We start from the raw sequence: 12229 nt of genomic DNA, 5'->3' as shown, positions 1-12229 counted from the left end.
GCCGCCAGAGGGCAGCCCAACTGCACAAATGAGCCGATCTCGGGCCCGCCCTCATCACTGGTTCACCACACCCATGAAGGACCAATCCGAAGCCACCTCCTCGCCCCTTCTTCAGCCCCGTTTGACCTCAGTTAAGTCTAAGTGAGATGGACTAAGTATTTTATCAAGCTCTTTCTAGTACTAAATTCCTCAGAGTTGAATAGATTAAGACGGGACACGTGCACTGAACTCCATCTGTGGCTACTGAGGAGTTCTTGGAATTCTATGCAGGCTTTATAAACAGGATAAAGGCTTTGTGAAAGAGCAAGGAAAATCTAGTTACGAGTTTTGGGAGGGAATAATTTGGGGCTTTAAGTGCCCCTCTTGCTATCATTCATTGACTTTCCCTGCACCCCTAACCCCAATCCCAACTCTGGCCTTCCTCTAGATTCTTTTTCAGGGGGTTGAGGACAGCTATGGGAAACGAAGGCATCCAAGCAGCAAGAACTACTGTAGTGTATGTTGTATGTGTAGGAGAAACAGGCCCCAAACTTCAGTTTTGCCAGCATGTTGCCCCTCCCTTTCTAGTTCACTTGCCTGGACCCAGCTACACTATACTTTTAATTTTACAAAGCCATTTCTTTCAGCTCCTTCTTAATAACCTCTCCCCCTTCCACCCAATGTTCACTATCCCATTCCCTTCATTGCCTAAAACCTGCCATAGATGTAGCAGTTTCTGAAGGAAAGGGAAACCCCTCAAGGGCACTATACTAAAACAGTAAGGTCAGAGGTGTTCTTCAAGGGCGAAGATTTTATTTTATTCCACTGCCTTCGGGGCCTGCTAGAGGAGGCCCAGTTGGTACAATAATATTTATTCACCAAGCTGGTCATCGACGAGACTGAGGATGTCCTAGACGGAGCAAGAATGGGCAGAGGCTGAAGGTAGAGGTTTTCTTTTTATATATACAAGACACATTAATCCATTAAATTTGAGAACACAGTACAAAAAAAAACACTTCAACTAATTCATCTGACAATGCTGTTCATATTCATGACGCCATTTTGTTGTTGTTTTGTTTCCTAATAATAAAGGAGGAGACACAGGGCTGTTGGGCTGATATATATTTGGGGGCCCCCCTCTGCACCTCACCCAAACACCACCAGGGTGAAAGGAAGAGAATGAAGGGCTGGGCCCACAGCAAAGTTTCATAATTTTGAATGCAAGGGGGGAGGAGGAAAGGAAGAAAAAAAAGGAGAAAATACAAATCCTATAATACATACAACAGAGTGGGGATGGTATGGAAATGGACAGACATGAAGCTGAGGCATGGGGTGGACCACTGGCGTGGGGGGGTGCAGCAGAACTCCCCCACATTCCTCTCTCTTTGATGCTGTTTCCATAGTTGCCAGGCTGAGTAGCCCTCTCAGAAGATGGGACCATGAAGAGAGGGTCAGGGCCTCAGTTGGCCCCCCAGCTGTAGCTGTTGTAGGCAGACTTGTTGGTCTGGGGCTTCTGCGGGATGGAGCTGGTCTGGCTACGTTGCCCGCTGCCCGTCTGCAGGGGAATGGGAGGATGATGGGAGGAAAAAGGTGTCCAGTTAGTGGGACAAATTTGTGACATTGCAAGGTGGAGATCTGGAAATCATGTTGCTCACCCATCCCCCTTGCTTAGAAATTACTTGTTTCTCAACCATAGAAAATTTGATTTATACAGTTGCTAGAGCACCTCTGACAAAAAAAAAGCACTTCCAACCCTTAAATAGGGGAAAGATGAAAAGAGGGTAAGATACCTTCAGAGATAAGATAATGAATCAGTTCTATTCATTTTCAATTCCTTCTCCACACCCCCACTTCCCTTGCTGCTCTGAGAAAAGGCAACTCTCTAGACATCTAGAGAGAATTATGGCCTCTTGGTACTGAGTGATCACAGGTGACTTCATTTTCATTGATCCCCAGGAAGAATTCAATTTGGAAAGCTGCCTTTGAAAGGAAAGAAGTCTTCTTCCAGTTTCCCAGCCACCTTTGGTGGAGGAGAGGTCACTTGTACCACCCCCATGGCTCCCCACCCCTACCACGTATGTCACATCTGTGAACCCATTTCAGGCAAGGTAGGAGAGACAGTCTGAGACCCCAGGCTCCAGATGCTGCCAAGAATCTTTTCCATTCCAGTAACCAAGTGTAGAGTCGGGGAAGGATAGAAAGAAAGAAGGCATCAAGGAGGGGAGGACAAGAGAGGAATGGGAGGCCAGAGAGCTCAGCAAGGTGTGTGTGTTTGTGTATCCCGATTTGTGATCATACAATCTTTTCTCAAGTTCCCTGAGGCTGTGGAGGTGAAATGGGGACTGAAAAGGAGTGGGTTCAAGCATATCATTCAGTTTCATTACCTGCTCCTCCTGCTGGCGCTGGCAACAGAGAATCATCTGCAAATATGGTAGCTGAGGCAGAACCAGGATATATGGAAAATAAAGGGACAAACTTTGACAATAGAACTCCACCATTATTAGAAGGGAAAGCTACAATGTGAGGGAAGGGGGAGGGCTGGGTGAGGTAAGAGGGGAGGTGTGACCCAGGTTCGATGGGATGAGGACAACCGTGCTACAGGAAGAGGTGGAGGAGAAAGGCACCAAAGGAATTGGGCAAAAAGGGTTTCAATCTGGCCCCTTCTCTGACATCTCCTTTGCCGGCCACTCATGTTATGTGCGCTTGTGTCTGTAATGTGCTGTATGCCCATGGCTGGCGCTGGGGAGGACTGGGTGGAGGTGGTGGTAAGGAAGGGTAAGAAAGGAAAAGGGAGGCAGTTTTAAGGGATAGGAAGGAAGAGGAAGGAAAAGGACAGAGTGAGGGTTATTACCTGGCCATCCTGCTGCAGGTGATGGTGAAGGATCTGTGAGTGCGGCTGCTGATGGGGTGTCAGAATGTGCATAAAGGGAGCAGGTGGGTAGGCAGCAGCTGTGGCTGGATTGATGGGCCCCCCACTTCCTAGAGCTGAAGGCAAGTTGAAGGAGGCAGCGGGAGTACCGGAATGAAAACCTTGTTTCTCAAAGGACTGCTATCCAGGTGGAGGAAAGAGAGAGTAAAAGGGATCAGCAAATGATTCTTTGGGATTTCAGCCCAAGCTCTCTCACTCTCAAAAAGCAGCATGGTGTCATCATAGAAGGAGCACTGCACTTGAAGTCAGATTATTCAGGTCCCAGTCTCAGCTCTGTGCTTTAACAGCTGTGTGATCCTGAGAAAATTACTCTCCATGCCTCAGTTTTCTCATATATAAAACAGGGATGCTACTAACCTTTTGGTTAAGGACCAAATGAGAGAGGATGGGTATAAAAGCACTTCATAAACTCTAATGTCATATATGAACACAGTGAAATCTGCTGACTACTCTTAGCATCCCCACCTCTGAAACTGTGTAGAAATGAGAACTCCTTGGATATTTCAAAAGAAATGAATACACACTGAGGTGTCGAGTGTTAAAGGTCTTGGCCATGAAGCACTCCACCATAACTCCTAATACTTTATATATATCAAACTTTTAATTATTCATGATGATGGGGACAGGGCAGGAAACAATACAAATCTGAGGATAATTCAAATGCCTCACTTTCCTTACTAAACTGGGCTTTGCCCCCTGTGTTATATGTATCTTTATATGTATGGAATGAACCAGTTTTCGTCATTCCACACTCATTCTTTTGGAAAGTTATGAAAAGGTTAGGAGTGGGTAAATAAAGGACCAGGACAGTTACACAATACATCATGACACATTACAATTTTCCAGTCTTCCTATAACATCTCTTGCACTGCCCAAGAGGGCTAAATTTACATTTCCTCAAGAAATTGAAGTCTAGAGACCAATCATTATCTAGTAGAATAGGTTTCCTAACATTTTTCTTAGGTAGGTGTTCCTGCTCACTTCTATTAATGCAACTCCACCTTCTCTATGTCCCTCTTTTTCTACTTTAATCCAGAGCCAGGTACCTACCTGGGTTTTGGAGTACACAGAACCCGAGATATCTGGCACGCCCGTATTACTGGAGGTGACTGATACACCTAGGGGAGGAGGAAACAGATAGGAGGATTAGCTCAGCTAGCTGGCTGACCCCTCTCCCTGGGAGGAGGTTACATGTGCCGTCTTTCTAGCTATTGCACTGCAAGGGAATTTTGGTCTGTTTTTCCAGCTTCAGTTCAGTCCTGAGGGATAAGAGCTCATGACACAAAGGCTAGCTAAGGGTTCTCTTGTCCTTTTCAGGTATGTACTAAGTATATATGTATGAGTGAGTTTTTGGGGGGCCAAGGGGATATAGCCAAAACTCACTAGCATATACTTTTCAAAACACCTCTGTGGCAAAGCCCAACAGGAATGTATTAACTTTTAATATCCATTTCAAATGAATCCACCCAATTCACTCACTCCTGCTCCAGAAGACAGGTAATCTAGCTCTTTCTGTTCATGAAAACACTTCTGGGCTCAATATCCATGCTTTCACAGCATAAGGTAAATACTAGAGGAACAATCCATCCAATTCAGCCCCCAAGAGCTCTATCATTCTCAGAGCTTCAGCTCACTTAGTCCAGCTTCTCCAGTCCTGGAGTTTCTAGGCTTTATGCTAGTACGAGCTGGCACAAATATGAATTTCCATTTACGCATTTTAAGGAAGGGGAGTAAAGAAGGTATATAGAATAGGCTATCTCCTACAGTCTAGGTGGAACACAAAAATCTAAATGTTATTCTAGTTTACAACTTTAGCTTCTCCATGAGACAAAGGCTTTAAATTCATACTTTCACAACTTGCATGTTTCCTTTGGAAAAACTCCCTACCACCACAACTTTAAGGAAACCAAAGTAATACAATTCCTCATTTTAATTTGTACTCCTTAAACTGAAATACACATACATTACCTCCTGGGGCAAAAAGTCAAGGAGACAGAAAAAAGCCATCAGGTAAAATAAACCAGCAACTTACTACAGAAATTTTATGCAAAGATTTGAGATAAAGTAACTCAAATTTAACTAGGAATTTAAAGCATGCTTTTAAGATATATTAATTCTCATAAAATGAGATTAAAAAAAAAAACAACAAAACTTTGCATTTCAGTCTGTGTCCTTGGATCCTTCTCCTCGGCTGGTAGGAGCACTTTGATGGAAGGGTTTTTTTAAAGCGCTATGCTAAAGTGACCAAATCACAAATGAGGAATCCTCCATTCACCCACAATTAGGAGTAATCCCCCTTCCAATTCCAGAACCCAAATCCTCCCAATGCCTAGGACAAAGGCAGCCATCAAAAGTTAAGCCCACCTTAGACAGCCACTTTAGAATCTTCCCAATAGAAGTGGCATCTTAACCTGGAAACCCCTCCCACATCACAAGTCCAGATAGTTCCAGGGAGGAGCAAACACCAACTAGGAAAAAGAACAGAACTACAGAAAGCAAGCATGAGAAAATACTTTCCCGTGTCAAAGTATCAACTCTATACTACTTTCAAGGCACTGAAGTAAAAGACAGGGACAATACATGATCTGATAAAAGTATTTTTTCCCCTTCCCTTTTCAAACCCCAGGTGCCCATCTGGCAAATCACTGGTAATAGGCCTCACTTTAAAAACAAGCTCATTTATGGTAAAGACTAAGCCAATGAGGCTTGTATGGAAGAGTTGAAATAAGGTGGAATACATAGGATATAAATAGACCATTTTTTAATGAAACGTAAGATAATGATTTGTCTTTACTGCAAAGGCTCAAATAGCTTGCCAGCACCCCTTGGTCATCCCACATAAACGGGAGAAATGGCTAACCTGACTCTCAAGCTATGTGGTAGAAAGAAATTTAATTTCATCGTGCCCCAGCTGGTCTCATTCTTTCCAGAGGCTGGACTAGCTTAAACCAGTTTATGGTCCAGAGGCCTCAACTGGGATATTGGTTCAAGGAACTGGAAACATGGGGGGGGGGGGGGGGGGGCGCAGGGGGGCGGGTAGAATTCTCTGTAGTAGCCTTAATAGTCTCAGTGTTAAGCATTAGAGGCACTAGAAAATAATGGGTATTGGTTTCCCTGCCTACCCTTCACCAGTTATTAGAAAGCTCCTCAAACTTGTTTTCTTGCTTTCCTTCCAAGAGTCAAAACTCCCCTCTATCCCCCACTCCCAAATAGTGATGATCATCCAAACATCATGTGAATGGTAGGGAGGGGAAACAAGAAGCAATTTCTCTCTTGGAAAGTTGGTCACACCCCCAGGACAAAATTACTCCAGAGGGCCTATTCTCACTGTGCAAGTGAACTCTGTAAACAAAAGGCTGGTGGTGTACTAGTTGGATTGAGTGGGGATGAGAATTCCATAGTCAAGATGTCTAACCAAACCTCTCCCACACATTCTTAGCTACACCCACAAGTGCAAAACGACTTCATAATCCACAATCCCTGAAAAGCCATCGAGGGACTAAGAACAATATTCCAGGCTAGCACAGTTTCCACAGCCTGAGTCATCAACTAGCTGGTCACAAGACTTTATCAGATCTCAATCAGCTACTTGGCCTTGGGTAACCAAATGTGGGAATTAAGCCTTGGAAGATATTTCTCTATCAACAGCTCTGAACACCATCTCTTCTCCCTTTCACCATGACATGACACTCTTAAACGTTTTTCCTTCCCCTCCCTGCTTATGTCCAAGGCAAGGGGAAGATCTAAATGGTAAGTGAAGAGCTATAATAAGCATGGAGAATCAGGGATTTTCTACAAATAGCTTTCTTTACCCCAATCAGCAAGGTTGGAAAATGAGACTGTTTCTCCTCCCCCACCTTTATAATATCACCATACTGAAAAGTTACCAGTTCTTTGGCTATGCTGGGGTTTGATTGAAAAGTCCACCCTCCACCCTTCATCCACTGCACAACATTGGCTCCTAGTGTCCAGAAAGACATGCACGGAAAGAACGCCAGAGTTAGCTAAAGAAATACCACAGTTTATTGAAGACTACAAATATTTTTGTTACAAGTTGAAACTACATGCCTTCCAGAAAACAAAAGCAACAGCAGGTGTATGCATTGATGCTTCGGAGATGCTGCACCGCTTGAACTCGAAATGGGTAAGACAGGGTCAGACACATGGGGGAGAGGGAAATGGGGGAAGGGCAAGTTCAAAGCCCAGAAGGTATCCACCAACTCATTTCCCCAAGCCACGCAGGCCATGGCCCCAGCTCAGCAGGCTCTCCTCAGTGGTCTGGTTTCTGAAACAAGACTTCAGTGCAAATTTATACACACACACAAAACATAGCCCCCAGCCTTGGGCCAAATTAGCTCTCTGCCGTCCAGAAATGCTTGTAAGGGGGTGGATATTTTCTTCCTAAAAGGAATCAAATACATAAAAATAAATGAATTTAGAGGTTGATGAGGAATGGGATGACTAGAACCCTCTGTGGGGTTGGGAACTGGGGATTCTCAAAAGGGCTGTTACAGAAAATTTCTGAAATCTTAAGGGAGGTAAGAAGCTAGAATTTACAGTATCAGGTATGCCATCTCATATATTATCAGTCACCTACCTCTTAGAATTCTTGAACTTAGTCCAGCTCAAAACTTAAATCTAATATTCTTAGAATGGGGCCACTCCAAATCAGTGAGTCTATAGTCCTTCCCACTAAGGATTAGGGTGGGTCTTAGTGAGAGGGACAGCCACAGGAAGTCTAGGTATTAAATCTCAATGGGTATTTCAGAGTTTCTTTAGTTTAAATCTTGACCTCACCATATAACACCATTCAAAGTTTCACCTGGCTGTTAATTCCCAGACCAACTGCCCTCTGTGCTCAGCTCAGAGTTCCCCAATTATTAAAAACCTTGGGCCCACACAAGGGCGAAGAACACATATGTAGCTCCATCCAAATCATGAAACCGTAACTGAGGGGAGAATTTTGAAATAATAACACTCAACCCCAACCTCCTCCCCTTCACCCATATTCATCTACAAATCACTGGAAAAAGTAGTTGGATTTTGCTTTATTCAAAATTCCTTTTCTTACTCCCTGTCCTCCAAAAGTAGAGCATAGGTGTCAGGTATAGGAGCAAGGGGCGGGCCAAGAATCTTTTAGATCAGTATCCATTCAGAAGATTCCTACATCTCCCTCCCTTCCATCACATGTGCAAATGGATTTTGAAAGAGACCAGCCAAATCCAACTCTGCCAACGCAGCTCTTACTTTATTGAGTATAGACATACCTTGTTTTATTATACCTCACAGGTGCTGCATTTTTTTTTTTTTTTTTACAAAGTGAAGGGAAGACCCTCCACCATCAGACTGAAAGTTAAAAGTCACTTTATTATGGGCAGTCTGGAAGTGAACCCACAGTATCTCTGAGGTATGCCTATATTCATGCCCTAATCCATTTTCCCCACATCCTAGTTCTCCTAGCTAGGGAATAAAAAGGGACCACATGAAAAAAGTAGTACTACAAAGCAATGTAAGCAGGTTAGCAAAGAACCCACTTAACCCTCCTATTTAGTAAATATATCCCCTTTTATACTACCAGTACCATACATATTAACACCTCCACTGACATCTCAGTAAAATTTTGGGGTCCCCTGACCTGCTTCCCACCCAAATAGTAGGCCAGCCAGCATATGCTAATAGCTAACACATGACCCAGGGCATCCCTGTCAGGAGTAGTGAATACATGGTCCTAGAATCAAGCTCCTCTGCTGGTGCTGCTCAGGCAGACACCCAGGTAAGTCAAACATTAACAATCATACATGGAGCAGCAGCACACCATCACCAACACTATTTTCTCAAGCACCATGTCTTCCTCCCTGAAACTCATTTAATAACAGCCCACAGACACACTGACAGCTGGGGTCAAGGTAAGCTTACCAGTGTTGTATCCATGAGACCCATATCCACTTGGCTGTTGAAAAGGGGTGGCTGATGCATTCACACTGACATTCACACCATGCTGCTTGGAAGAGGTAGGAGCCACCTAAAGATCAGAAAAACAGAACTACAGTGAAATGGCAAGAGTAGCATTCACCCCACCTGCCTTCCTCCAGGGACAGGGTATTCAGATGTCTACCCATAGTGATGTCAGCTGACCACAGTTTACTTAGTGAAATGGACTCCTCACTGAGCTTTCTAAAATCATACAGTGAAGTCAAGAAATGGCAGGGTTGTTTTTTTTTTTAAGATTTATTTATTTTTAGAGAGGGAAGGGAGGAGAAGAGAGGAAGAGAGAGAGGGAAAGAGAGAGAGACAGAGAAACATCAATGTGTGGTTGCTGGGGGCTGTGGCCTGCAACCCAGACATGTGCCCTGGTTGGGAATCGAACCTGTGATACTTTGGTTTGCAACCCGCACTCAATCCGCTGAGCTATGCCAGCCAGGGCTAGAAATGCCAGTTTTAAAAGAAGGGAAAGGGGTAATGGTAGCAGGGAATGAATATGATAGTTTGTGGGAACAAAGCTGTATGCTATCATAGTTCTCCTTCAGTTAATTCTAAGAGGTAATCCCTATTCCAATACCCCCCCAAATCCAGCCCCACTCCCTCTCCCCAAGCCAGAAACAGGCCAGAGGTAGAAACTGTTCCTCCTAATCCATTCCTGAAGTCCTTGAAAGCAGCTAGAATAGTGACCAGGGCTAGGATGCTTTACCACAATGAAAGACCAAGCCCAGGTACTCACAGGGAACACAGCAGGCCCATACTGGAAGGTGCTGGGGAGGCCCGGAACCCCTGTGTAGTATGGCAGGCTGGTGTAACTGTAGCCAGGAGGCAGCGCCGGGTTCAGGAATGTCTGCTGCGTGGTGTGATGAGTCTGTGTCTGGTTCTGTTGGGGTTGTGCCAAGGTTGTGGCTGGGGCTGGGGAGGAGGCATCTCCACGGCCGAACTTTGTGAGGTCACCTGTGACAGAAGAGGCTACATGTATCTGCCTCTTTCACCCCCACACCAATGAAGAGTAACCACTTCTGGTTTCACGTGATTCTAGAAAATCCTGTTAAAGGACTGTTGAAGTTTAATTCTTTGAATTACATTTCTTTGCATTCCACTTAGCATTGCTCAGCACACAGCAAGGACAGTGCTAGTCAAGTACTAATGTTGAATAACTGTGCAATGCTGTGGCAGAGACAGGCTCCCAATATAAAATTCCCGCATGATTGCCCTGCCTACTTGTCTTCTTTCATTCTCCCCGCCCTCTACTACCTCTCCATGGGGAACACTTTATGCTGCATTTGTAAAACGACGACAGATTGGGAAAAATGATAGCTTAGTGAGGACAACAGGTCAGGCAAAAAAAAAAAAGAGTCCATGGCCAAGCAAGGCAATGAGACTGCCACTGTGAGTAGAGTATAGCAGCTGAGATGAGCAGAGGAAGGCCAGTTCAACTACTGCATTTCCTGGAAAAACCTTGAGAATGGCTGAGGAAAAGTCAAAATGTCATCTGGAATCAAGAGGCAACAACAGAAAGTGAGATAAGGGAAAAGTTGTCCCACTTCCATCTTTAGCAGGTTTCTGAATCTACCAAAGCTGATTCATCACATCGATTCTATACTTCTGCCAAAGCTTAACCGAACTCGGTCCCTTCCTGCTACTCATCCAGTTTCTGCCACTGATCTCAACATGATCTCCCTTTATTTAGCCCTACCCCAGTCCTACCAGAATAAGGGTTGCTGGCCAGGCTACCATCCCTCCCAGTCAGCGGCGTGGTGGGTGTGGGAAACGGGATGCTGTAGTAATCCTAGAAGAGAAAAATTAAAAAGAGCAAAGACACAATGTCATTCATTCTCCAGCATGAATAACTCCACAGCTTGAGAAGCAGGAGAATGTTGAAGTAATGCAACTTATCCAGCCACCAAATAAGATGGCTAGAGCTGGCACAAACCCCAAATTACTCTTGCATACACTGTCCCCCCTGCCTGGCCATGAGCAGAGTCAGGCAAGGTCTACGGGTATGCCCACTGGAAAACACACCAAGTCCATCAGCACCAATAATATTCTCCAACCTCAAGATGATTATCCCTAACAGTCTACTACTACTGAGAATTCTGGAATTCAAGGTGTCTGAAACATACAGAAAGCATCCTGACAGCTCCAGGGTACTCTAAACTATAGAGTGCTTAAAATCTGTTTACTTCCAAGATGCCACAACCCTGATTTTTTAAAAAAAGGTTACCTTCTGTTAGAACCACTCCCTGAACTTCTTCCTATGTTCTGATATATCTTAATCAAAGTGTGCTTATGAAGGTGTGGGAGTTGTCTATGACTTATCAACTGAACATATGAAATAATCCCCACGACACTAATTTTATGATTGCTTTCTTTTCCTAAGCTCTACACCACATACTTACCAATGGAAACCTTGTCTGAAGCATCTGCAAGTCATCATAACCATATACTTGTGGCTGAAAGATACAAATATATAATACTCATGTTGACTGGTCATAATGATAGCAAACCAAAAAGCTAGGAGAAAAGATAAATCAACAAAACATTCAACCTCATTTTTAGGAAGAGGAGTAGATAAAAGTGATGCATGAAAGGTCTTGAAGCTTCCCTTGAGTTACATACTACCGATTCAACTAGAATTGGTCTCTGGGCAGCAGTAGGACTGACACAAGTCATACATGAACAACCAGCTCTTACTTTCTATTCTACCAGTTTGTCTCTTACAGATTCAAAACATGGCTTAAAATTTATCTCCTTCAGAAAGGATTTGCATTTTGCTCATTTTTTCTGATGTCTGGGTACTAAGGTGGCATGTTGTCATTAAAAAATATGTGAAGTACTATTGGATATTCATCTAGACTCTCTGGAAATAAGAACAGGTGTCTTTTTAAAAGTTAATATATACTCTTGCCCTGGCCAGTGTGGCTCAGTGTGCGTCTGCCCCCGCCCCCCCAAAATTGATGGGCATACCCTCAAATGAAAATTAAAAAAACAAAACACAAAACTTTTCCTTTAACAAAAAATTATAGATACTGTTCATCTTAATAGGCACTGAATACCTGGAGCTGATAAAAGATATACCAGAGCAAAAGAGTACTGCTTTCAGCCACCTATTCTCAGTCCCAATAGTCAGGGAATCCTCCTCTGACCAGGTCAGAGCCTGCCAAGCCCCTCAGAGACTGTCGAATTGTCAACTAGAGAAAATTCTCCTCTAAGAAATTGAAAGAGATTCCAGGTAGGACACTCTGGCCTTTGGTTTATGAGACCCAGAATATGTTTCACAGAGATAATCCACAAAAGAAGGCCTAGCCTCAGTTTAGTCCTTCCTCCCTAAAAACTTAT

General features: G+C 43.9%; 1 protein-coding gene and 1 non-coding gene across 20 annotated transcripts in view; both read right to left on the bottom strand.

Moving 5' to 3' along the window:
• Window positions 1-772: 772 nt before the first annotated feature.
• The window catches only part of UBAP2L (ubiquitin associated protein 2 like), a 46556-nt gene continuing 35099 nt past the window's right edge, over window positions 773-12229 (bottom strand). For 6 of the 19 annotated variants that reach the window (XM_036015375.1, XM_028502537.2, XM_036015381.1 and 3 more), the window contains 8 exons: window positions 11290-11343; window positions 10598-10679; window positions 9627-9844; window positions 8825-8930; window positions 3959-4026; window positions 2831-3028; window positions 2364-2414; window positions 773-1534 (listed from right to left, as the gene is read on the bottom strand). In XM_036015375.1, coding sequence (XP_035871268.1) covers window positions 1439-1534; window positions 2364-2414; window positions 2831-3028; window positions 3959-4026; window positions 8825-8930; window positions 9627-9844; window positions 10598-10679; window positions 11290-11343 — 873 coding nt within the window. In that variant the 3' untranslated portion in view covers window positions 773-1438. Of the gene's footprint in view, window positions 1535-2363; window positions 2415-2830; window positions 3029-3958; window positions 4027-6908; window positions 7310-8824; window positions 8931-9626; window positions 9845-10597; window positions 10680-11289; window positions 11344-12229 lie in introns of those variants that run through there. The other 13 variants (XM_036015379.1, XM_028502539.2, XM_028502542.2 and 10 more) reach the window with 4 other exon arrangements.
• LOC114489283 lies at window positions 10763-10898 on the bottom strand. Its single transcript, XR_003683850.1, has one exon. It is a non-coding gene; the product is annotated as a small nucleolar RNA SNORA58 (small nucleolar RNA).

Source organism: Phyllostomus discolor, chromosome 14 (genome assembly GCF_004126475.2).
Source record: "Phyllostomus discolor isolate MPI-MPIP mPhyDis1 chromosome 14, mPhyDis1.pri.v3, whole genome shotgun sequence".
Lineage (NCBI taxonomy): Eukaryota > Metazoa > Chordata > Mammalia > Chiroptera > Phyllostomidae > Phyllostomus > Phyllostomus discolor.
Note: the sequence above shows the minus strand (reverse complement) of the source record. Positions and strands in the feature narration are given on the sequence as shown.